The 26786-nt window shown below is 43.9% G+C and overlaps 1 protein-coding gene across 1 annotated transcript in view; it reads right to left on the bottom strand.

Moving 5' to 3' along the window:
• Positions 1-16231: 16231 nt before the first annotated feature.
• Positions 16232-26786, bottom strand: part of ANKRD31 (ankyrin repeat domain 31) — a 143493-nt gene continuing 132938 nt past the window's right edge. The window contains 1 exon segment of the mRNA XM_030566573.1: positions 16232-16851. Coding sequence (XP_030422433.1) covers positions 16700-16851 — 152 coding nt within the window. The 3' untranslated portion in view covers positions 16232-16699.

Raw genomic sequence — 26786 nt, forward strand, 5'->3', positions numbered from 1 at the left:
AAAGGATGGGTACAGAATCCCCTACAGTTGGGCCCAGGGGAACCTTCGCTTCCTTCCAGTCTCCTACTGAAGGAACAAAACGGACACCGTGTAGAATCAAGCACATGAGTTTATTATGCACAGCACTGGCAGAGCTTCACTGTGCTTATTAGGCTCAGAGACACTGCCAACAATTGATTACAATGAATTATATGGAACCTTTCTGGGCAGAGGGAAATGATGAGGTAGGAGATCCTGAGCGTCTGGATAGGTCTAGCAGCAAGACAAGATAAGCACAGTAAGCCAATAGTTTAAAGATTACATAATGTCTCCTCCCATGGTTTCAGGTTAACATGTAACACTGTTAGTACATAGGTGTTTTCCTTTAAACAATGTATAAAAGTGTGTAAGTATAATATACATTGAATTATGATTTGGGGTCCATAGGAATGAAGTAGCTCCTCTGATTGTCCAACAGGTACATTCCTGGGGGTTAAAGCCAAAAGACATTGAAAAGTACATGGCAATAAAAATTGTTTTTTTCAGGTTGCTCATTGTGCTTCTAAAGGAGACACTGGCATCTGGGAGAGAAGAGGGTGTACCAATGAGGAGGGGAGGATGTCAGACAGCTGCAGCAGCACAGGAGCCAGCAAACAGAGCTGTAAACAAGGGAGTTTCAGTGGGAGTTCTGTTGGAGGAGCAGGTTTGTGTAGTGTGTAGTTTGTGGATTGTATTGTGTAGTGTGTGTGTGTGGAGGCTGCTAGGGGCAGTGTGCTGGGAAAGCAGCGGAGCCCTGATTGGGGGCGGGGCTTACCTGATTAGGGGTCCTATATAAGTTGCCAGCCAGTCAGGTAGCAGCACAGGAGCCAGCAAACAGAGCTGTAAACAGGGGAGTTTCCGTGGGAGTTTCCAGGGGGAGGGTGCGGGGGAGACCAGGACAGAGGAACCGACAAGCAAGTCAAGGGATAGGGTGGTGGTCTGGTGCCTGCTGGGGGCTTGTGTTGTGTTGACTACCAGGCATCAGGTGGGAAGGCCATGACTGATACAGAGGCAGCAGTGAAAGACACAGTGAGGATGACTGGATGTGGAAGCTGCGGCATGTATATGATCCTGGAGGGGGTGCCTGAAAAGAGCTTTGTCTGCATGAAGTGCCGCCTGAAAGAGCTGATGGAAGAGAAGATCCGAGGACTGGAGATGCAGGTGCAAACTCTGGTTGAGTTCAGAAGGGGGTTTGAGCAGACGATGGAGCACAGACACGAGGGGGCTGAAGGGATAAGCTCAGATGTGCAGATGGAAGCAGGACCAAAGAATTCAGAGGAGAGACTGCTGGGGGAGGAAAGTGGATGGTGGAAGCATGTGACTAGGAGAACCAGGCAGAGGAAAAGACGGGCCAGTGAAGGAGAAATAGAACTCAGGAACAGGTTTGCAGAGTTGGAAAATGAAGAAGGGGCACAGCAGGTGGTCGCTAAGGAGAGAGGGCAAGGAAAAAGAGAAGAGCTAATAGTCCTGCAAGAGGAGGGGAGGAGTCAATGGAGGCAACACCAAATATGAGCCCCAGGAGGATTGCAAGGGGGAATAGGAATCAAGAGGACTTGCAGCCAGTGGGTGAGGGAGATAGACCGGAGAAGCACACTGTCACCAGGAAAAGGCAGGTCTACGTGATTGGGGACTCCTTACTGAGAAGACTAGACAGGCCTGTGACTAGAGCTGATCGGGAGAACAGAAGGGTGTGCTGTATGCCGGGTGCTAAGATACAGGATGTGGACCTGAGGCTGAAAAGGATACTAGCGGGAGCGGGAAAGAATCCGTTGATTGTCCTTCATGTGGGAACAAATGATACGGCTAGATACTCTCTGGAATGTATCAAGGGAGACTATGCCAGACTGGGGAAGACGCTTAAGGAAACCGAGGCTCAGGTGATCTTCAGTGGGATTCTGCCGGTTCCTAGAGAAGAGCGACAAAGGTGTGACAAGATTATGGCGATCAATAGATGGCTCAGGCAGTGGTGCTATAAGGAGGGCTTTAGGATGTATGGCCATTGGGAAGCATTTACGGACAGAAGACTGTTCTCTCGGGAACACCTGAGCAAGGAGGGAAATAGACTTCTAGGATGGAGGCTCGCCGACCTGATTAAGAGAGCTTTAAACTAGGAGATGGTTGAGAGATGTTCGGGAGATCTCCATGCCGGAATTTAACCTTGAGAGGGAAATAAACAAAGTAAGAGGGGATACAGCCATGGACAGAAGAACTGGCATAAGGAGGAAGGGTAGTGTAGATAACAGACTAACAGGTGATGGTGGTGGTAGAATGTCCATGCCTAACAGGGTACAGAATGTGAGTGAAGCCAAACGGCAAAAATTAAGATGTCTGTACACTAATGCAAGGAGCCTAGGGAACAAAATGGAGGAACTAGAGCTACTGGTGCAGGAAGTGAAACCAGATAATATAGGGATAACAGAAACGTGGTGGACTAGTAGTCATGACTGGAGTACAGGTATTGAAGGCTATGTGCTGTTTAGGAAAGATAGAAATAAAGGCAAAGGTGGTGGAGTAGCATTGTACATCAATGAGGAGGTTAACTGTAAAGAAATAAGAAGTGATGGAATGGACAAGACAGAGTCTGTCTGGGCAAAAATCACACTGGGAAAGAAAGCTACTAGAGCCTCCCCTGAGATAGTGCTTGGGATGTGCTACAGACTGCCAGGATCTGATTTGGATATGGATAGAAACCTCTTTAATGTTTTTAAGGAAGTAAACACTAATGGGAAATGTGTGATCATGGGAGACTTTAACTTCCCAGATATAGACTGGAGTACAAGTGCTAGCAAGAATAGTAGGGATCAGATTTTTCTGGATGTGATAGCTGATGGATTCCTTCACCAAGTAGTTGAAGAACTGACAAGAGGGGATGCCATTTTAGATTTGGTTTTGGTGAGTAGTGAGGACCTCATAGAAGAAATGGTTGTAGGGGACAAGCTTGGTTCGAGTGATCATGAGTTAATTCAGTTCAAACTAGATGGAAGGATAAACAAAAATAGATCTGGGATTAGGGTTTTTGACTTCTCAAGGGCTAACTTTAAAGAATAAAGGAAATTAGTTAGGGAAGTGGATTGGACTGAAGAACTTGTGGATCTAAATGCGGAAGAGGCCTGGAATTACTTTAAGTTGCAGCTGCAGAAACTATCGGAAGCCTGCATCCCAAGAAAGGGGAAAAAAACCATAGGCAGGAGTTGTAGACCAAGCTGGATGAGCAAGCATCTCAGAGAGGTGATTAAGAAAAAGCAGAAAACCTACAAGGAGTGGAAGAAGGGTGGGATTAGCAAGGAAAGCTATCTTAGTGAGGTCAGAACATGTAGGGATAAAGTGAGAGGCTAAAAGCCAAGTAGAGTTGAACCTTGCAAAGGGAATTAAAACCAATAGTAAAAGGTTCTATAGCCATATAAATAAGAAGAAAACAAAGAAAGAAGAAGTGGGACTGCTACATACTGAGGATGGAAAGGAGGTTAAGGATAACCTAGGCATGGCCCAATATCTAAATAATACTTTGCCTCAGTCTTTAATAAGGCTAATGGGGAGCTTAGGGGTAATGGAAGAATGACAAACAGGAATGAGGATATGGAGGTGGATATTACCACATCTGAGGTAGAAGCCATACTTGAACAGCTTAATGGGACAAAATCGGAGGGCCCGGACAATCTTCATCCGAGAATATTAAAGGAACTGGCGCATGAAATTGCAAGCCTGTTAGTGAGAATTTTTAATGAATCAGTAAACTCAGGGGTTGTACCGTATGACTGGAGAATTGCTAATGTCGTTCCTATCTTTAAGAAAGGGAGAAAGAGTGATCCGAGTAACTATAGGCCTGTTAGTTTGACATCTGTAGTATGTAAGGTCTTGGAAAAAAATTTGAAGGAGAAAGTAGTTAAGGACATTGGGGTCAATGGTAATTGGGACAAAGTACAACATGGTTTTACTAAAGGTAGATCGTGCCAAACCAACCTGATCTCCTTCTTTGAGAAGGTGACAGACTATTTAGACAAAGGAAATGCGGTAGACCTAATTTACCTCGATTTCAGTAAGGCATTTGACACGGTTCCACATGCGGAATTATTAGTCAAATTGGAAAAGATGGGGATCAATAGGAGAATTGAAAGGTGGATAAGGAACTGGTTAAAGGGGAGACTACAACGGGTCGTACTGAAGGGTGAACTGTCAGGCTGGAAGGAGGTTACTAGTGGAGTTCCTCAAGGATCGGTTCTGGGACCAATCTTATTTAACCTTTTTATTACTGACCTTGGCACAGAAAGCGGGAATGTGCTAATAAAGTTCGCGGATGACACAAAGCTGGGGGGTATTGCTAACACGGAGAAGGACCGGGATATCATACAGGAAGATCTGGACGACCTTGTAAACTGGAGTAATAGTAATAGGATGAAATTTAATAGTGAAAAGTGCAAGGTCATGCACTTAGGGATTAATAATAAGAACTTTAGATATAGATTGGGGATGCATCAGTTGGAAGCAACAGAGGAGGAGAAGGACCTTGGGGTATTGGTAGATCACAGGATGACTATGAGTCGCCACTGTGAAATGGCCGTTAAAAAAGCTAATGCAGTTTTAGGATGCATCAGGCAAGGTATTTCCAGCAAAGATAAGGAGGTGTTAGTACCGTTATATAAGGCACTGATGAGACCTCATCTGGAATACTGTGTGCAGTTCTGGTCTCCCATGTTTAAGAAAGATTAATTCAAACTGGAACAGGTTCAGAGACGGGTTACTAGGATGATCCGAGGAATGGAAAACCTGTCATATGAAAGGAGACTCAAAGAGCTTGGCTTGTTTAGTTTGCCAAAAGGCGGCTGAGGGGGGATATGCTTGCTCTTTATAAATATATCAAGAGGGATTAATATTAGGGAGGGAGAGGAATTATTTAAGCTTAGTACCAATGTAGATACAAGAACGAATGGGTATAAACTGGACACTAGGAAGTTTAGACTTGAAATTAGACGAATGTTTCTAACCATTAGAGGAGTGAAGTTCTGGAACAGCCTTCCAAGGGGACTAGTGGGGGCAAAAGACATATCTGGCTTTAAGATTAAGCTTGATAAGTTTATGGAAGGGATGGTATGATGGGAGAGCCTAATTTTGGCAACTGATCTTTGATTATCGCCAGATAAGTATGCCCAGTGGTTGGTGATGGGATGGGATCTGAGTTACTGCAGAGAATTCTTTTCTGAGTGCTGGCTGGTGAGTCTTCCCCACATGCTCAGGGTTTAGCTGATCGCCATATTTGGGGTCGGGAGGGAATTTTCCTCCAGGGCAGATTGGCAGAGGCCCTGGAGGTTATTCGCCTTCCCCTGCAGCATGGGGCATGGGTCACTTGCTGGTGGATTCTCTGCAGCTTGAGGTCTTCAAACCACAATTTGAAGACTTCAATAACTCAGGCATAGGTTAGGGGTTTGTTATAGAAGTGGATGGGTAGGGTTCTGTGGCTTGCTTTGTGCAGGGAGTTGGACTAGATGATCACATTGGTCCCTTCTGACCCTAGAATCTATGAATCTCATACTGACATGCTTGAACCTTTCCATGAACTCAAGGTTGATATGTGGGGAGGGCATGGCTCTTTTCCTGCAGAGGAGTGGACGTAGACAGACACAGGGCCCCTTTCAATCTTTTGGTCTGTTTGCAGCTTCAGATAAAAGAATACCAATTACTGCTCCCCATCTGAAGTTTTTCTGACCATGCTTATCTTAGTAAAAAACAAAGATGTCTCTTGTTTGTTCGGCTTCTCCTAGCTAATATTGTTCACTGTTCGGTAGGCCTCTGGTCAAGCTCTGGACTTTGGCCCTGTGAAAAAAGTTGCTGACATAGCCTGTGTCAGGATTTTACATACACAGTACATGGATTTTTGGCCTTTCACCTACTGTCTGTGTTTCTGTGGATCATTTTCTCTAATACACATTTACCAACCTCAGAGATCCTAACTTACAATGCTTCCCCATGGGTATCTATCCATCTGCCTTTCCCATCCACCTGGGACTGGTGCAAACTCAAGAATTCAGAATTCGTTTGTTTCTTAGATACCTCTATCTGGAACCTGTAATGCAATGTCTCAACCTTGAAGAATTCCCTCTCCCATTCCTTCCCCAGCCAAAGTTAACCTGATGCCCTAGTAACCAGCAGAGATCTGCTCCCACTTTAAAAAAAAAAAATTACCTACTGTGCACTCATGGGCTTTATAAACCCACAGCTGTGGATGTATTAACATTCTCAGGATTAAAAAAAGGTATTAAAAAAGGTATTTCTAGACAACTGGTCCAAAAACTAGGAATGTATCCAAAGGTACTTGAGCATGCAGACACCATAACTCAGATCTCAGTGGATTGCTATCACCATTTTACAGATAGGAAATTGAGACCCAGAGAGATTTAAGTGATTTACCCAAAGTGGCATTCTGTCCCCCGCTCCTCTGAACCAGTCCACAAGCAGCCAGAGAATTCCCCTGCCATGGGCACTGCATTGTGCCATCCTAGGCAACCCTACACTGTCCCCACTGCACACTCCAGCTGTGGGAGGCAGGAAGTCTATGACAGAGAATTGAACTCAGAACTCCTATTGTTGTACCCCTAGGACCATCCTTCATCTCTATAAAAATTCTTCCCAGAAATATGTATGAACTTCCAAGACATGACAATACACTGAAAAGCAGTCTAACCAATTCCTAAAGCCTACAGCTAAAAGAACCCCAACACTCTGCATTTGTGGCACACAATTTGCACACATAATCATTTACAAATGCAACAATCTGAAAAGGAGGCCAAACTGAGTTTCCTTTAATATAGCCCTTTATGGCTAAGTTTAGGGGACACTTAATATCATGTTGCCTAAAGGTTTGAGCAGCACACTGGGGTCTCTGTCTGTGCCACTGATTCATTGGGTTTCCTTAGGCAAGTCATTTAATCTCTCTGAGCCAAATTCATTGTGACATTGTGTTCTAGCTAATCTCCCTCTGCCAATTTCCCATCCAGAACATGAAGGAAAATCCCAGCTTTTACAGCCAGACTGTAAGGATGAATTTGGGCAAAAGTGAAATAATACTAAAAAAAGCTATAGCTCGCCCATGGGTTTTAGTTACACTTAATTCTGTCTTTATTCCAATATTTGTTATCCAGGAGTGAAACCGTGCATCCAAGTGAGTGAGCGGTAGGGGGCACCGGGATGGGAACAGAGCAGGGGAGCCGAGCTCAGGGCATAGATCTCAGTCTGGCTGAAACAAACAGACGACTAATATATGGGAGATGGAGGGTCCCAACATTAACCAATGACCTAAATAATTATTACATTTACCTGCTGTGCACTCATGGGCTTTATAAACCCACAGCTGTGGATGTATGAACAGTCTCAGGATAATCCCTCAAGGCTTGGATGTCCCTCTTGGACATGTTACTCATGCACCAATTGAAGCTCTTTTTGGAGTATTACATTCTCTTAAACAGAGATTGGGAATGGCTGGGTCATTACACTAATTGAATCTATTTCCCTATGTTAAATTCTCCTCACACCTTCTATGGGTCATCTCAATTATCACTTCAAAAGTCTTTTTCCCCTGCTAACAATAGCTCATCTCAATTGATTAGACTCTTCCTGTTGGTATGCATCCTTCCACCTTTTAATGTTCTCTGTATGTATAAATATCTCCTGTCTGTGTGTTCCATTCTGTACATCTGAAGAAGTGAGCTATAGCTCAGGAAAGCTCATGCTGAAATAAATTTGTTAGTCTCTAAGGTGCCACAAGTACTCCTGTTCTTTTTGCGGATACAGACTAACATGGTTGCTACTCCGAAACCTATTCTTATTCATAGATTCCAAGGCAAGAAGGGACCCTTGTGATCATCTAGAGAGTCTGACCTCCTGCATAACAAAGCCCCAGGAACCTCTCCAAAATAATTCCCACAGCAGATCTTGATTTAAAAATGGTCAGTGATGGAGCATCCACCGAGATTATTATTAGTGACCATAAATAAACCCTCTGCTGAGATTCCATCACTGTTCCCCTTACAACAGTCCCCTTCCCAAACCCAAACTGCCCTTCTCTTCCCTGGCGGACCCCAGACAAAGCCTGGCCAGTGCCTTTGCTGCAGATGTTGGACCAGCAGCTGCTGGATCCTAAGTCCGATCTCTAGTCCTGTGCCTGGCTCTGCCTCCCTTTTCCCTTCGTAACCCGGTTCCTCTGCCCCCGCTCCCCGAAGTCCCGTGTCCATATCTATGCCCCGAGCTCGGCTCCCCTGCTCTGTTCCCATCCCGGCGCCCCCCACCGCTCACTCACATGGATGCACAGTTTCACTCCTGGATAACAAAGTTGCAGCGATTGTTGCTGCAGCCCGGCCGGCTCCTCCAGCTGGCGCAGCTGTGGGGCTCCTGCCCCGACTCATCTTCCGGCCGCCCAGGGCCCCTCCTGCCCCAGCGCTGTCCAGCAGGGTGCACAGAGCCTCGGGCGGCCTGCAGAGCTGCCCTGCAGCCCGCGGCGGGTGCTGGGACTGGGGAGTGCGCACGCGCCTAGGAGCCCTGTGCCCCGCCCTGGCGATTTAAAAGGGTCTGGGCCTCGCCGGCCTTTTTAAATCGCTCCGACCGCTGGAAAATTGCCTCTTCCCAGCAGCGGGCTTGTTTGTAACACTAAAACAAGCAAGCAAAATTTAAGGACCCAGCCACCCCCATCATATAATTTATGGACAGGCCCGAGCTGTAAGGATGAATTTGGGCAAAAGTGAAATAATACTAAAAAAGCTATAGCTCATCCATGGGTTTTAGTTACACTTAATTCTGTCTTTATTCCAATATTTTCCTCCATGAAAAAAGTGGCTTGTTTAAATATTTTATTCCACTTAATTGTTCATTACTTGAAACCATGGGAAAGGAAGCACATTCTCTTGCCTAATTTCCTGTCAGTTTCCTCTCTGCACAGCAAGTCTTACAACTGTTCTGAGGACAACATAGGACTACAGGGCCCCACTTTGTATGCAACAGCCTGTAGGGTGTGACGAACTGGGAAAGTTCTTAATGTTTTCTCTAAATACTGTGTTGGTGCCTCAGTGTCCCCATGGCAGTTCTTAAGTATCTGGCAGAGCAAAGGGCCAGTGCACCTAAATGACTGACACTCTGTCTCCTAGCAACTGATGGCCTGGGCCCCTCCCCTGCAAAGTTGCCAGCTGAAGGTGTTGGAGACAAAGGGATCAGGTGACCTCCTGGCCCGGGAAAGGGGCTGAGAAGAGAGGAGGGGCTGGGAGGGGTTGTTAGTCTGGAGCTGGCTGAGGGCAGACGTGGGGGTCTGGCTCACTGACCCCCAGAATGGACCCGGCTGAGGGGTCCGGTTCTCTGTACCTACAAGCTCTGTTTTAGACCCTGTTCCTGTCATTGAATAAACCTCTGTTTTACTGGCTGGCTGAGAGTCATGTCTGACTGGAAAGTGGGGGTGCAGGACCCGGTGGCTTCCCCAGGACCCCGCTGGGGTGGACTCGCTGTGGGAAGCGCACGGAGGGGCAGAGAATGCTAAATGCTCCAAGGAGAGACCCAGGAGGTGAAGCCGTGTGAGCTTCTTGCCCTGAACAAGTCTGCTCCAAGGGAGAGGAGGCTCCCCAAAGTCCTGCCTGGCTTGGTGGGGAGCAGTTCCAGAGCATCGCCCGGGGACTCCGTGACATAGGGAATTTACTTATGAAAAGAACAGGGGGGTATCACTGGAGGGAAAGGAGTTTCCCGATCTAATCTGTAATGAAAAAATAAGGGCCATGAATCAGTCCCCAGGAAATGTTGGTCTTTGAGCCAGGAGACACATTTTAAATTAATAAAATAACATTTTTTACAACATCTAAAGAACATGTGGAACTCACTGGCACAATATACTGTTGAGACAAATGCCTTGTCTAGACAGGACAGTATATGCAGTTTAAAAACCTTCTGACATAAACCAGAAAAGGTACACTTATACTAGAATAAGAGCACCCACATAGGTGGTTACACCTGTTAAACTATATGTGTATAATCGGTGAAACTTTTCCAAGGCCAAAAACTTAGCATATAAAGAATACAAAAAAAAAAAAAAAAAAAAGCTGTAGAACCCCTTGCATACAGTCCCCTTTCAATTGCTGCACTGCCTTCCTTAAATCCACCGTATCAAATTTATTGTTATTTGTATTAGCAGAATGCCAAGTCATAAACCAGGACCCCACTGTGCTAAGGGTTTGGCAAAGCACAGAACAAAAAGACTGCCTCTCCCACAAGGAGCTTACAATTTAAGTACGAGACAACAGACAGCACTTCTTATCCTTGTTTCCAAAGCCCTGAACAACTCTGTGGTAGCATACATAAAGATCTCTTCTCTTACTGAATCCTCCATGTCCATTCCTCTCCACCAACAGTCTCACTGGATTTTTTTTTTAATTTAATAACTCAGTTCTCCACTGTTGAAATGAAAAAGGAGAGAGACACTACTTTCCAGATAAAGCTGAGGGACACTTGCTGAAATTTATTTATACTTTGCTCTTAAAAATAAGAAAGTGCTAGTGGGGCTATTGTTAATATATACATATGGACGTTTTCTGAGCAAGCAGTCAACCTAAGAACCTCTGTATATTTCAGCCAATAAACCTGGGTAAGTGAGAGGTAATCTGAGATACTTGGACCCCAAGTCCATTTAACAATGAGTAGATGAGGAACAGGAATTTAAACTGGACTATATGGGATCTGGACAGCCTACCTCACTCCAAGAAGAAGGCAAAATGGCATCAATCACTCCTGCCTTTTTGTTTCTATTTTTTCTTCCCTTAATTTCTGTCAATTGTTTAATTGTTAAGTTTTTCCTTCTGTCTCAAATTAGGACTTGAAAGCCAGGGTGAAAAAAACACACAAATCTGTGACATAATTGTAAATGGTTCCTTCTTGTGATGCTGTCAGATTAGGTGCCAGGGGCGGCTCTAGGAATTTTGCCACCCCAAGCATGGCAGGCAGGCTGCCTTCTGCAGCTTGCCTGTGGAGGGTCCGCTGGTCCCGCGGCTTCGCCGGACCTCCCACAGGCGCCTGCGGGAGGTCCACCGAAGCCGCGGGACCAGCGGACCCTCTACAGGCAAGCTATGGAAGGCAGCCTGCCTGCCGCCCTCACGGCGCTGGCAGAGTGCCCCCTGTGGCTTGCCGCCCCAAGCACACACTTGGCGTGCTGGGGCCTGGAGCCGCCCCTGGCCAGCACATGCCAAGGCCCAAGGCCTCACAAAACACTGACAAATACATACCTGGGCACCAGTCTGGCTTACCTGCGGGATAGTAGAGTTAAAATAAAAATTAGTGTTACAAGAATGTGTTTAGTGTTTAGACTTAATAGAATCTTTGTAGGATGCTGCATGTGTTAGTCCTACTTATAATATCTGTATCCCCTGGCAAAGGATAAGATTTTGTCATGGAGGTCACAGAAGTCACAGATTCTGTGACTTTCAGAGACCTCTGTGACATTTGCCCTTCACTTTCAGCCCTCTGCAGCAGGCCCCACAGCTTTCAGCCACCGTGGGGCTCGGGCATCTGTCATCCCTTCAGCAACGCTCCCCCATTATTTATTGTAAAAGTAACAGATAGGTCGCAGGCTTCCATGACTTTTTGTAAATTGTCTGCATCCTGTCCATGACTTTTACTAAAAATAACCATGATAAAATCTCAACCTTACCCATGGTCTAAAGCAGGGGTGGGCAAACTACAGTCCGTGGGCCGCATGTGGCCTGTCTTTTGATCCGGCCCTCGAGCTCCATTGTCCTGCTCCGGCACTCCAGCTAGGGAGCGGGGTTGGGGGCTTGCCCCATTGCACCCATCCAGTATTCCTACTGGGGAGTGGGGTTGGGGACTTGCCCTGCTCCGGCAATCCAGCCAGGGAGCTGCCTGCCCAGTGCTCCCATTGGGGAGCAGGGTTGGGCAAAATTTTTGTCCCGAGGGCCAAATCTGGGTATGGAAATTGTATGGCGGGCCACGAATGCTCATAAAATTAACAATTCAGAGATATTCAAATAAACTTCATATAATAAAGGTATGTTTTAGTGGAAATAAACATAAAACCTTACTTACTATTATAAATATACCATCATAACAATGTATTACAATAATTAAACCAAACTTACCCCCTTTCCATGCGCTTTCTCTCTAGCCTGGATTTGTCAGGGGTCAATCATTGGAACTCATTCAGATTCACCAGCCCCCTGCTCTGAGAAATCTCCTCCCATGTAGGTCCTGACAGCCCATAACTTTGAAAACTGCCAGTGAGCACTCCCATACCAACAACTCTTTGTTTTATCCTCAACAATGGAAAATTAACACTACTAAAACATCAGAATCACCTAAGCCAACAAGTAGCAGGCATGTGGACTTGCACATTCCAGGCTCTGATGGCGCCTGAGGCACATTTGGGTTGTGGAGCCAGAGTAACATGCGTGCCCTCAAGCCCATCACGCAAGTCCTGAACACATGGGAGCACCAGGCGAGGAGCAGGGCAAGCCCTCTACCTTGCTCCCCAGCTGGAGCGCCAGAGCAGGGCAGGCCCCTAACCCCACTTCCCGGCTGGAGCACCAGAGCAGGGCAATGAAGTTTGAGGGCCAGATCAAAAGGTCTGATGGGCCGGATGCGGCCCAAGGGCCTTAGGTTGCCCCCCTGGGTCTAAAGTTATATTGAGGCCTTGGCTACACTGGCACTTTACAGCGCTGCAACTTTCACACTCAGGGGTGTGAAAAAAACACCCCCCTGAGTGCTGCAAGATACAGCGCTGTAAAGCCTCAGTGTAATCAGTGCCGCAGCGCTGGGAGCTACACCCGTAGAGGATGTGGAGTACGTGCAGCGCTGGGAGAGCTCTCTCCCAGCACTGGTGCTCCGACCACACTCATACTTCAAAGCGCTGCCACGGCAGTATGGAAGTGTAGCCATACCCTGAGTGTTTGCACTGTAAACCTCTGTAATTGTATAACTCACCAAACAGGAAAAGAAGCATTAATTAAGGTAAAGTGCTTATCCTGTACACAAGATGGCCCACTGAAGGCAAATGAGGCATTGTGTAGCACCAAAGGACACAGACAGACCTTGTTGACCGCATTCCTAACTCCCTCCAGGAAGGGGAGACCTGTCCATGATCTCATCCCATAAGCTTGGATTCTGGGGTGAAGGGGACAAAAAAATCCCGGACAAGGAGAAACTTGGTCTCTTTCTGCTGTCTGAACTCTGAGAGCCAAAGACTTCTAAACATACACAAGAGATCCTCATGACGCTTGGCATAGGTCAGCCCAAAAGGACATATAGAGCTGCTTATTATAGAAGTTTATAACACCTTTTTAAATCTGACTGTAACTCATTTGTGGGTTTATGTTTCCTGTTTTAATATTGTAAATAATTCTCATTTCTTTTTGTAGTTAATAAATGTTTAGTTTATTACAGGATTCATTACAGACATTGTCTTTGGTTTGAGATCTGAGTACAATTGACCTGGGGTAAGTGAGTTATCCTTTGGGACCAGTAACCTGAATATTATTGTGATTTTTGGTGTAAAGTGATCATCTATCACATAATCCATCTTGCATGGGTGGCAAGATAGACTGGAATGCCCAAGGGGACTGCCTGTGACTCCATGGTAAGACTGTTGTAGTGCTTTAAGAGTTCACATTTGTTACTGGGTGGGTGAAATCTAATTATAGAACTTACAGCCAGTGTGGGTTTTCTGCCCTGCTTTTTGACAGTCTGCCCTGAGGCTGGCACTCATGGTCATGAGCCACTGCAGACAGCATGACATTTGTATCTTTGTCTCATTCAAAATTCACTCTCCCTAGCTCCATTGCTCATTCAAACTGTACTTCTGCGGTAAAACTTGAACTCTTAGAGCAATTTCTAGAGGTGTTTGGATGTCTCAAGATGCACAGACATACCTGGTGGGATTTTCAAAAATGTCTAGATGCCTAATACCTATAGGATTTAGGTGCTCAGATGCTTTTGAAAATCCCACTAGGCATTTGTCTGCATTGTTAGCCACATAAATACCCTTTAAAATCTGGCCTTTACTATCCCATGTCTCTTAATTTGCTCTGTTCTCTCTGGGTAAAATTCATCCCTGTGCAGAGGGCCAGTGAACCACTTCCTGTATAACCCTTGTGCTAGCCCTCTGCACTGTGTGCATTTTATTCTGTCCTTTTTGTTTCTTGTTCCATTGTCACTTCTCCCTTGCTTCCCTTCCCTATGCAGTTCTTCCATAACCTATGACCTGTGTTATTCAGGAGGTCAGACTATCGTAGTAGTCACCTTCTGGCCTTAAAATCTATTATTCTATATTTTATTGTCTGGTCCCCAACTGCTTTCTTATGTTCCTGTCTCTCCCTCCTTATTCTTTTGTCAATCCCCTTTGCTTTCTTCCTCACTTATTTTCATCTCCCCTTTGCCTCCTTGACTCTTCCTGGCCCCTGAAATCTCTCCTTTTTTCCTTATATGAAATATTAACAGTGACCAGGGTATCAGCTGATTCCTCCTCTTTGAATTCTCCTTCTTGGCTCCTCTGCTCTGCATAGGATGAGATGTACATTCATTCAGAGCATAGGAGAGAAGACGAGTCAGCCAGTTGCTGAAAGCAGAAGGGTCAGGAGAACTAGTCACTACTGTCTGTCACCTAGGGTGTAATGCACCACATTAGATTCTCACTAGAACAAGGGTCTGGTGATCCTGCATGTATTGCACAGTGTCCAGGATCAACTGTGCTTCTTTAGTATGTGATTGTAAAGGCTTACATTTTAATGTAAAACCATAGCTGGAATGAAAAGTAAACCATTTTCAAAGACAGCACCCTTCTCATGTCCTATTTCTTTAAGTTATGTAAAGAGTATGGATTTGGAAAGTAGAAAACTAGGTTTACTAATATTATCAATAGGTAGTTTGACCAGAAAAATTTCTTGCTGTCAAGCTAACACCTTAACTCTATTACTTGATTAAAGTGCACGTGAACACTGATAAAAAAATCAAAGAAACGTTCACATACAGAATCAGTAAAAAAACAGCAGTTTACAAATACTTTGCATCCTTTCCCCCTCACCTATGAATCAGCGTGCGAGCCAATATTTTTGTCACCACCTCTCAATCTGCACTTTGATCATGTGCAATGTTATTATATTATAATTATTATATTACATTATTATCATACTGACTAAAATAAAGTGTTACTGTCATGACCTTACAGTTTTTGTTAACAATTTTATTTAATACCTTATAACAAAGAAAACATTCAAAATAAACTGACAAGCAATAAAGTAGGTCTGATAGTCACAGGTCATTTTTTAAATAAGATGGTAGCCTCCTCTAAACATGACATGAACAATATTTGCATAAGCATTTATTTTAAACTGATTTTGCTTTCTATTCTTCTATTGTAGCAGCTAAGAAAAATGGTTTCTCTCTTTTCTGTGTGGAAACTGACCTTTATTAAATACCTACCACTCAAAAGCATTTAACTTTTTGGCTTCATGACAGTTGGTATTTTTTCTATCTTTAAGGTCTTATCAATCACTGACTACTAATGCATGACAGGGCACAGTATTAACACATTTCCCATTAGAAGTATCCGTCTCCTTCCCCTGTATCAAGTTCATGCCTTGATAGTCTCCTTTTGCCTAAGGCAGTATTCAACTCCCCTTCAAGACAGTAATTCACACCCCAATAACCATTACAGGCTGCCATGTTTTGGCATTAGTCTCTCACTCTGTCCCATTCTCTGGAATTAACAGTACTGGGTGTTACCTTTGCATCTTTTCTATTTCTTGTAATGCAGGGAGTGAAAGAGCAAGAATGCAATTTGAATGCATATCACTCTCGTGGTAATAGTCAAATGATATATAAATGGGGAAGACTCAGACATTTTAAAATTAAAACAAATACAAATCCTCAGGAGGCTAGGGCAAATTTGGAAGCTGCTGTTAGATTAAAAAAAAATCTTTTTTACCAGTAAATGACCTTGTTGCACTTTCTGCCATGCACTAGTGCTTCTACTATCATTTCAGATTGAACACATTTGGTAATCAGAGAAACCCCACATTTGAGAACTTCAAATGGATAAAATTTTGCGTTTACTCACCCTGCTCTCATCCCCTTCCCCCACTGTTTAGAAATGTTTATACATTTCTAGGTCATGTAAAGCAAAGCAATTTTAAAAACTGTTTATCTTAATTTTTGCATAACAGAATTGCTTATATTGGTACATGGACCTTTGCAGTCATTTAGGGTGGCATGTGCTCAAGTAGACTGCCTCTAAAGTTACTTGCAAATTGACTGTCAGTGATGCTTTTATCTGGACAAGTGAGGAAATATACAGCCCTTGTATAAGCAGGTATAATGCCACTGATGTCAATGGAGTTGCACCCACCTATGCTAGGACTGAGTATGACCAGAGGTGAGTGCCAAATTTATAAAAGGACTTTGTTTGCCTCTACACTTCCTTGTCTCAATAGTAAAACAAAACATGAATTCAACATTGACAATTATCTTCAGCTGCTGCAAATTAATTTTCTTGTATTAAATCCAGATACTGGGTAATATTTTAGTTTATCTGATTTACATTCAGACTATCAGGCTAAAGAAGCTATTTAAATGCTAGTAACAAGGCAATTTAATTCTAAAAAGTCAGTTTTACTCTTAACTGATGATGAAGAAAAAATGTTATAAATCAGAAGAGTTCTTAAAATCCAAAATTCTCACATTCCACATAGAACTTCCAATGCTGATCCATTATATGACATGGCAGAAGTTCCTCGTTATTTATTAATACTATCTCATTTAACTGAAGAAAGCTTCTGGAGTTTTTTACGGAGTCAGACTGGAGGGACGATTCTGTTGGGGGAAAAAAAGCAAATGATTAAAAACACTACATTAAAATAAGATCCAATTATTCCCACTATTATTTATATAGGATCATAGGTGTGAATGACTCTTTACAGACACATAAACTGTGGCAGATCCCATGCCCAGGGATCTTACAATCTTAGGCCCCGATCTGCAATTTATAGTGAAGGCACATTGCTGCACCCATTGACTTCCGTGGGGCTGTGCATGGAGGCAGTAGTGCACCTGTACACAGGCCTAAGGCTCCAATACTTGTCATCTGAGTATGTGCAGGATTGGAACTTTCTTTAAAATGCATAAAGTAAAGGAGACTGGGTAACGGAGGGTAGAATTTGGCCCTATGAGATTTAGTTTGCATTATTAAAAACATCAAGTATCAATGTCATGTTATAAAAATTCAACCATGAAAGATGAAGCAAGGCAGCAGCTCAGCAGCAGTATGGAATTTGCTGTTCAAATCCAATAGTCAGTGAACTGAGGTCTTTGGAAAACTGTATTTTTTTATTTACTGTTTTATTTATCCTTTCTTTATTAAATACATTTGACCGCAATATCACAGCTGCATGTCAGAATATTTTTGATGGGGCTTCTGGACACAACTATCATTGAAGGAGTAGGTCTTACAATAACAGTGCAGCGGAAAGTATTGAAAAGCGGCTGCACTCAAGCATAGCAGCTGCTAACCATGGCAGAGTTGTTACAGCTAGCAGTTGCTCTTAGGAGGAGGAAGAGGGTTGGCATGAGAATAAGAATAAGAGTGGCACCAGAATGAAAAGCTCAGTGTCAGTCCCTATTAAAATGTCCAGGGCTCTCTGGGCTTGTCTTAACAGACAAAAGGGATGTGTGCTGGACTCTTCTTAGCTCAATATCTTAACATGATTAAAAAGCCCCATTAAGATGCACACTGACATCTGAAGGCATGTTAGCTGGCATAGTCGTAGCCTAGCCTCCCCCCTAGGCAACCACATGGCTTCAGATGTGTTAGACTGCACCTTAATAGGGCTTTTCAGTTGTGGTAAGCTAACTTGATTGAGCTAACACAAACGAAACACACCCTTTTTGTCCTTCAAGACATGATTTCTGACAAAACACAAACTCATCTCACCCCACCCCCTCTGAAAAAAATAATGAAAGAAGGATCTTGCATGGTGTGAAAAATGGCGAAGTTCATTTTGATTGCAATGGGACCAGGATTTCACTCAGTCCCTTAAAGATAATTCTTCAATACTAGGGAGACAAGGTAGGTGAGGTTATATCATTTACTGGACCGACTTCTATTAGTGTGAGAGACAAGCTTTGAGCTTACATAGAGCTCATATTCAAAGCTTGAAAGCTTATCTCTCACACCAACAGAAGTTGGTCCAATAAAAGATATTATCTTGCCCTTCTAATATCCTGGGACAAACATGGCTATAATAGTACTGAATACAATTCTTCATAGAAGGAAGGGACCTCATGAGGTCACCTAGTCCAACCCCCTGCTCAAAGGGGGGCTGATCCCCAGATAGATTTTTGGGACCCAGATCCCTGAATGGTCACCTCAAGAATTGAACTTATAACACTGGGTTTAGCAGGCCAATGCTCAAACCACTGCGATAGTCCTCCCCTCCCAAAAAGGAGTTTTTCCACCCCAGATGGGACTTGAATCCACAATCTTTGACTTAAAAAGCCACTGTCTTATCTATTAGGCCACTGTGGCCCTTAGTCTGAGATGAAGGGTCTGGGGAAGTAACCACCAATAAACAGTGCTTTCAGAAAAAAATAATCCCAGGGACCAATCTCGAACTCACGGCAACAAACAGCCCAGACACAACACCAACCTCACACAGTCTTTCTACACAATATGTTCATTTCAGAACACAAGACACAGAAGAACAAAAAGTACTAAGGATCTACAATCTGATGTCCAGCATACATTCATATACCCTGGACCCCAGGCAAGTGAAGGCTGACAGCATCAAATAAGTTGTTTGTGTATCTCTGAAGAGGTTATTAAAATGCTGTTCACACAAAGACCTTTACCAACCAATCTGTGAAAGAGTAGGCAGTAGCTCCAGAGGGAACCACTTACCTTCCTGACTATGGATAATGTATTAGAAAAATAACTGATAGAAATAGTGGTATTGAGTGAAAGTCACAAAATAGTTTGAAAGAGATCATATTCAGACAGACAGCTGTTAACCTCAGAGGTAATTTTTTAATATATATAAGAACGTAAAATCTGCAAAACAATCTGGAGCTAAGGGCTATTATTATTATAGAAACATAGGACTGGAAGGGATCTCCTGGGTCACTCTGTATAGTTCCCTGCTATATAACAGGTAACCCCGTTCATGAAATTATCAAATTCTATTTTAAAACTAGTTAGATTGTTTGCCCACACTACTTCTGTTGGAAGAACCTCTTTCTTCTGATGGTTAGAAACCATCTTTTAATTTTCAGCCTAAAGTTATTCATGGCCAGTTTGTATCCATTTGTTCTTGCACCAATGTTTTCTTTTAGCTTAAATAGTACTTCACCCTCCCTAATGTTTATCACCCAGATGTATTTATAGAGAGCAATCATCTCCCCTCTCAGTCTTCATTTTGCTAGGTGAAACAAGCCAGCTTTTTTATTTTCCTCTCATAAAACAGCCTACCCATTTCCCTGATCATCCTAGCAGCCCTTTTCTGCACCTGGTCCAGTCTGAATTCCTCTCTCTAGAACATGAGTGACTGGAATTGTACACAGTATTCCAGATGAAGTCTTACCTGTGTCTTGTACAGTGGCATTAATACTTCCCTCTCTACTGGAAATATCTCACTTCATACATTCTAGGATCACTTTTGCTTTTTTATGACCACATTATGTTGATGGCTTATAGTCATCCTCTGACTAATACACCTGGCCTTTCTCTTCCTGTATTATTTCTAGCTGATGGGCCCCCAGTTTATAGCAGAACTTTCGATCCAGCAGTAGCATCTCCCTAGTTAAAATTGCATGAAATTTCCCATTTATAAGGCTGATTTTGACCCCTTCTTCTAATTTGTTGAAATATTACTCCTTTCTCCATAAAATTTCCATATGTAGTTTCCAGTCAGAGAAAAACTTCTTCTCAAAGTTTGAAACTAATTAGACAAGGCATTTTTGAGATACAAGATAAATATCTCCAAATTTGTTTTATTCATTAATTACCAACATTAATTACCAGTACACATAGCTATTTTAAAAAAAAGTTGAGGGCTAATATTTTGAATGTAGCTGCTTGGAAAAATTAAAGTTCTGAGAACTCTATTAGGTTTCTGTAAGTGTTATAAAGTTCTTCAGAAGTTTTACAGAGCTTATAAGATCATAGTATATGGATTGGAGTCTGTAACCTCTCTAAAGCAAATAGCTCTGGTTCAAGGAACTCTGGAGCTCTGGAGACCTTCTAAGCATTAAGAACTAAAGAGCTCTTAATGCAGGAACTGAGAATCTTATGTAGACATGGTCTGCAGCCTAATTTTAAGGCCTTTTAGAGTGTCAGGGAAAGCATCCTTTCTGAGCCCTTTATCTAAGAGTCTTCCCCAAAAAGCCAGGTTCTCTGCTTTAAATTGTGTAGTAGTTTCATGGTGCTCTAAGTTCTCTAAAGGATAATTCTTCACATACAATTGACAAAATATCTCAGGCTATGTACTGAATCACAGTTTTCCTTTATCCTTACTAACTCAAAGAAGTTAATTTTCCTACTCAGATAATTTATCTTTCATCTTCTCTGAAAACCAGAATGTATTTTGAGGAGTTCGTAGGCTATCAAGGTGATTGCCACTAAAAAAACCCATTACTGAGTGCTTTAGGAAGATTGTAGGATGGTGGACTCAAACATTTTAGTATGTCCCAAGGTAGGAAGGTTTACCTTGTGGGGAAAACATCTGAATCTCTGCTAGTGGCCTGACAAGAAGTTCCTGGCCTGCTTGTTTCTGAAGCCACACTTGTAGGTCTGAAACCATGTGAAGAGGTTTTAGTCTTGCCTGACAAGCTTGTTTGAATTACTGGTTTGTAGAACCAAACCTTTAGGCCAGAGACTGGATAAGGAATAAATTTGTCAGACAAGTCCCCTGACTCTTCCTCAGGGCAAACAGCTGTCTCCATACTAGCTATGAAGAGTTCAGCACCTTATTCCCTTTGCTCCTCAGTTTATTTATTTATTTTAATTAATTTTTGAAGGATTTCTCTCCCTGGTAGCTGCTTGCTGTGACTGTCTCACAAGAGCATGTCATGGAAGGAGGGACCAACCATTGGGGGAAGTGACAGTTCAGTGGTTTGAGCATTAGCATTCTAAATTCAGGGTTGTGAGCTCAATCCTTGAGAGGGCAATCGGGGGCAAAATCAGTACTTGGTCCTGTGAAGACAGGGGACTGGACTCATTGACCTTCAAGGTCCCTTCCAGCTCTATGAGATTTACAGGGGGGAGGGATAGCTCAGTGGTTTGAGTATTGGCCTGCTAAACCCAGGGTTGTGAGTTCAGTCCTTAAGGGGGCCACTTAGGGATCTGGGGCAAAATCAGTATTTGGTCCTGCTAGTGAAGACAGGGGGGCTAGACTTGATGTCCCTTCCAGTTCTAGGAGATAGGTACATCTCCATTATTATTTATAGGTACATAACAAAAAAACCCCACTGCTGATGAACTGGTAGCTGCTTTATGTTTGGTGGCATAAAAAAACTGGAACCTATCCATTCAGAGATTATACTCTGGCCCTTTGCAAGTTTTTCTTTTAAAAGAAAAAACTAAGGCTATTTTTAGACAAAATTTCAAAATAGACCTAAAGATATGAATCAATAATGCAACAGCATTATTAAAATGTTACAGTTATAAAGCCAAATGTGTGAAAATCAGAAAATGTGCATTTAAGGTTAAAACATAAATGTTTGGAAATGAGGAAATAGCTACTGTAGAAACTGAGTACAGTGTTCTAGCCCCTTTTAGAAAAGCATTTCTAAAGTCAAACCTTCTAAAAGTATAAAGATAGATTTAAGTGGCCGTATTGAAAGAATTTTCTTCAGCAGTTAATGACTTTGAGTGCTTCGTGGTCAAACTCACACTAAAGTCCCACACTATTGGATACAGATTTTGTAAATGAAATGCCACCATCCTCTCTTTAATAAATCCAACTTGAGCTGAGTGGATAATTGAGCTGAGTCACTACTCTCTTTCGTCTCATTGCAATCATTTTGGCAATTAATTTACAGTCAACAATTAACAAAAAAAAAAAAAGTAAGCCTGTAATACACACATTCCAAACTAATATAGCAGAGAGGAGAAGCTTGGATTGGTGGGCAGCTGCCTGAGCCTTCTGCCATCTACATTGGGAGCCACATAGGAGCAGGGAGGGAAGATGGGTGGCTTTCAAAGAGCAACTTGCTGTTTGTCAGTGAAGTATACACCACAGTGCATTTGCGGTGTGTATATAGGGCATGGTGGAGGTGGGGGCTGTATCTGCTTTACAGCATTCACTACCCATCCTGTCCTGTTCTCTGTCTCATGGCCCCACCTTCTCACTATAGGGTAATTCACAACTTTCATGACTCATATTGTAAAGACTCATTATAGTTCACACTAATATCAGAATGACCCTTCTATATAAATCAGGGAAATATCATTCCGCCTCCTAAGATTTTTTCCATCCTGCTCACTAATATCTTTTCCATCTTTGTCTACAGCTATGAGTTTATATATGATTAGTTTATAGGGTTTAAACCATTCTTAGTATGTTTGAAGTTTTATTTTCATTTTGTTTTAGTTTTGCAATACAAAAATGTCCATTTCAGATCAGTATCTCCAGTAATTGAATGAGGGTTACTCAAAAAGCTTTTTCTTCTGTAAACAGAGCCACCATTCTCTGCTCATTTAAATCCCTACTGAAAACTCAACTTTTGCATGATGCCCACAACTTGCAAGTCAAAAATATCTACTCTTTTTTTTTTATATTCATATATTTAATTTAAAAATTGACTGAACAGAAAAGTTGTGCACACAGCTAACAAAATATAACTCTTGTACTTCTGTAATTTATTTATAATAGGATTTTATACTATTGTTGGGTCTAAACTTTTGGTGAACTTTGGAGCCAAAAAACACCCAGACTGGCCGTCTCTGCATAATCCTTTCTGAACCTTTTTTGAACAAAGCACTGACCTGCAAACTACTCATGACACCCCCTTCCTCAAGTAGCCATTAGCCTTTTATCTCTATGCATTTACTTCTTAAACTTGCTCTTCCTGTAAAATCTTGATTGATTATGCATGACCATTATCTTTTGTTAATCACTTTGTTTACTTCTGTGTATAAATATTGATGCCCACCCCTAATAAAGGGGCCACACTTATTCTAAAGCTTTTGGGGTAGTGTGTGCCCGTTGATCAACGCATTTGTGTCTGGTCTCTGACAGAATTGTGGGCCCATATTCCAACTCCGCAGCAACCTCGGGTGTTGGAGAGGTGAGTGAGGACTTGCTTTATTACCTAACAATTTGGGGGCTCGTCCGGGATTCCTTCTGGTGCGGTACCTCTGTCCAGTGGTCAGACCACTCATATATGAATTGGCAAGGCGCCACAGGAGATTTCTCCTAGCCAATTCAATATTGAGGGGTCGTGTATTGGACAGCAGGGTAAACGCCAGTTGGAGGGCTCCTGTCAGACACCATGGGTCAAGGGACTAGCGTGCCTCTTGAGAGTCCGTTGGGGATTGTAAATAAGTTATGGAATGAAGGGAAACTCCCAGTACAGACAGGAATGTCTAGGAAGAAGTTGTACACACTATGTGTAAGGAATTGGACTGGGTATACCGCGGTATTGGCCGACTCGGAGATGAGGTGGCCTTCGTATGGCTCTTTCGAGCAGGCTGCCTTAAGAGGAGTAAAGAGCCAGATCGAAAAAGACCATCCGGGACAGTTATGTTACTGGTTTTGTTGGGACACAGCAGCAGAGCTGTGGAAATCTTTAAAAATTATGGCAGTCAGGTACTCTCCCGAGAGTGAACCCCCTCCAGGTTATTTCGATGAAGGGTGTAGACCACGGCGTGTTTTGACTCGTCAGCTGGTCCCCTCTGCACCTGCCCCTATTCCTCCTCCGCAGGGGAACTCTCTCCTTGTAGCAGAGGGGAATCTGCAGGATCCCAGATTGGAATTTGTGCAGAAGGATGAGGAGGAATTGGAGGGGCCAACCTCGGGAGGAGTAGTTACTAGGCTTAGGTCCAAGCAGGTACAGCAGGGTGCATGCCCCCCCCCTGAGGATAGCCTAGAGGATGTCTCTGTCAAATCTCTTGCGAATAATAAAAGTATGGTTATAGAGATGCCTTTACAGGTGCACGATCAACCTTATATGAGCAATGATGGACAATTGCAACATGCTAGTATTGTGGAATATAAAGGATGGCTAGAATGGGATTTGAAAGAGTGGGGACAGTTGTCAGGGTCTTTTGGGGAAAATCCCCGAAAGATCATAGAACTTCTAGAAAGATTGTTTTTAAGTTATAATCCTACTTATACGGATGTGGATCAGTTGTTAAGTAGAGTTTTGACTGGAGAAGAACGTAGTAGATTGTGGATGGCAGAAAGGACATGGGGAGATAGCAATGCAGCTAATGTTACTTGGATGGATAGGCGGGATCTGGCCGCTGGCTGGAATCCCCTAGACTGGACTCAGCTAAGGCTGACTCAGCTGCGAACAGATAGAGAGCGATTGTTAGAGAGACTCAAGGAAATGGCTCGCCGCTCGCCTAATCAGGCTAAGTTCATGCAGATTCGGCAGGAATCTGATGAGCCGCCCAGAAAGTTCTGGTCGAGGCTATTGGAGGGGGCCCGAATGTTCACTCAGATGGATCCTGAGAGAGAAGCAGACCACCCTACTCTTATTTCATTTTTTGTGAATCAGTCGGTGCCCCCTGTAAGGGATTACTTCTTAAAGTTTCGCCCTGGTTGGGGAGGTGAGTCAGTCACTTCAGTGTTGGAAGTAGCTGATTTTGCCTGGGAGAAAGAAAGGGAAAGTAGTAAAAGAAAGAGAAAAAGGAAGAATATAAGCTGATGGCTTTAGCTTTTCACGGTGGTGTTCGAGGCAAAGGCCGTGGCCGTGGCAGGGGATTCCAGGGTGCCCGGGGAAGAGGGTCCTGGCGACCCCAGCCATCAGGAAATTGTTTTCAGTGCGGACAGCCTGGTCACTTTAAACGTGAATGCCCCTGGGGACGCCCAGAAGGTCTGGCTGCATCCGCAGATGCTTACACAAGTGAGGAATACACCCCTGCACCACCAGCTCAGCCCATCCCCCAGGCCTGGATCAACTATGGAAAACAGCAGCAGCCGCAGCAAACTCAGCCTCCTCAATGACGGTACCCCGGGGGCGAAGGCAAACAATGTGATGGTCTTATTTCCTTAATGTCTTTAGCCGGCTCCTTTCTCACTTTCTCTCCTCCCAGCGAAGAGCCTCGTTTAACCCTTTCAGTCCAGGGACTGCCTGTCTCTTTCCTCATTGATACTGGGGCTACTTTCTCTCTTTTAAATCATGCCCCCTCTCCCTGGCTATCCTCTGAGGTTAAAACTGCGACTGGGGTGGAGGGCAACCCACAGTCTCTGGGACTCACTTTGCCTTTGAATGTTACTTATGCTGATAAATGTTTTTCTCACCGTTTTCTTTTTTCCCCAGCTTGTCCGATCCCTTTGATGGGCCGGGATTTACTCTGTAAGCTTGAGGCTACTTTAACCTGCACTCCTGAAGGGGTAGGATTATTGATGACAGTGTTAGGAGATTCGGCCCCTACTCAGGGTAATTGGGAAACACCCCCCTCTCTCTCCCCTGACCTCACTGACTTGCCTTCAACCCTCTGGGGAATTTCTGACACTGATGTTGGCCTGCTCCTTTCGGCAGAGCCCGTAAGGATTCAGGTAAAGCCTTCCTTAACCCCCCCGTCAGTCCCTCAATACCCCCTGTCGCTGGAAGCCCGGGAGGGCATCCGCCCCATTATTGAGGGATTCATTGCACAAAAGCTAGTCCGCCCTCAGCGCACTCCCTGTAACACCCCTATACTGCCTGTCAAAAAGCCTCCTAAAAAGGACGGAGACCCTGTTCGTTGGCGCTTTGTACAGGATCTACGAGTTGTTAATCAGTATGTGGTCCCTCTTCATGCAGTAGTTCCTGACCCAGCTACTATCATCAGCCAAATCCCCTGGGATGCTGAGTGGTTCACTGTTATTGACTTAAAATCAGCTTTTTTCAGCATTCCTGTGCACCCAGACTCTCAGTATCTCTTTGGTTTCACCTGGGAGGGACAAAGTTATGTCTGGCAACGACTTCCTCAAGGCTACAGAGACAGCCCCACGATTTTCAGCCAGTGCCTCCGCCACGACTTGGAAGGTTTCACCAGTCCGCAGGGATCCACATTGGTCCTATACGTAGATGACATCCTATTAGGTAATCGCGAAGAAGCTGCCCTCCGCATCGATGGTAAGGCACTTTTATTATACCTACACACCAGAGGCCACAAGGTAGACCCTAAAAAGATTCAGTGGGTCTCACAGAAGGTCCGATATCTGGGCTTCCTGTTAACCCCAGAAGGAAGACAGATGGACCCAGCCCGCATAAAGACTATTCAAAACTGCCCTCTACCGAACACCAAGAAACAACTTCGAGGTTTCTTAGGATTAATTGGCTTCTGTCGCCCCTGGTTGCCGTCCTGCGGGGAGTTAAGCAAACCGCTCCACCGACTCACTGCTAACCTTGCTCCTGACCCTTTGCAGTGGTCCCCGGACACTATTCAAGCCTTTCAGTTACTCAAGGACAGTGTGGCCTCCTCCATGTCTCTCCGCCCCCCCAATTACAGCAAACCCTTTCACCTTTTTGTCCACGAGAGGGGCGGAATTGCTAGTGGTGTCCTTACCCAGCTGAGCGGGCCCCACCATTTCCCGCTTGCCTTT

This window comes from Gopherus evgoodei, chromosome 6, assembly GCF_007399415.2.
Source record: "Gopherus evgoodei ecotype Sinaloan lineage chromosome 6, rGopEvg1_v1.p, whole genome shotgun sequence".
Classification (NCBI taxonomy): domain Eukaryota; kingdom Metazoa; phylum Chordata; order Testudines; family Testudinidae; genus Gopherus; species Gopherus evgoodei.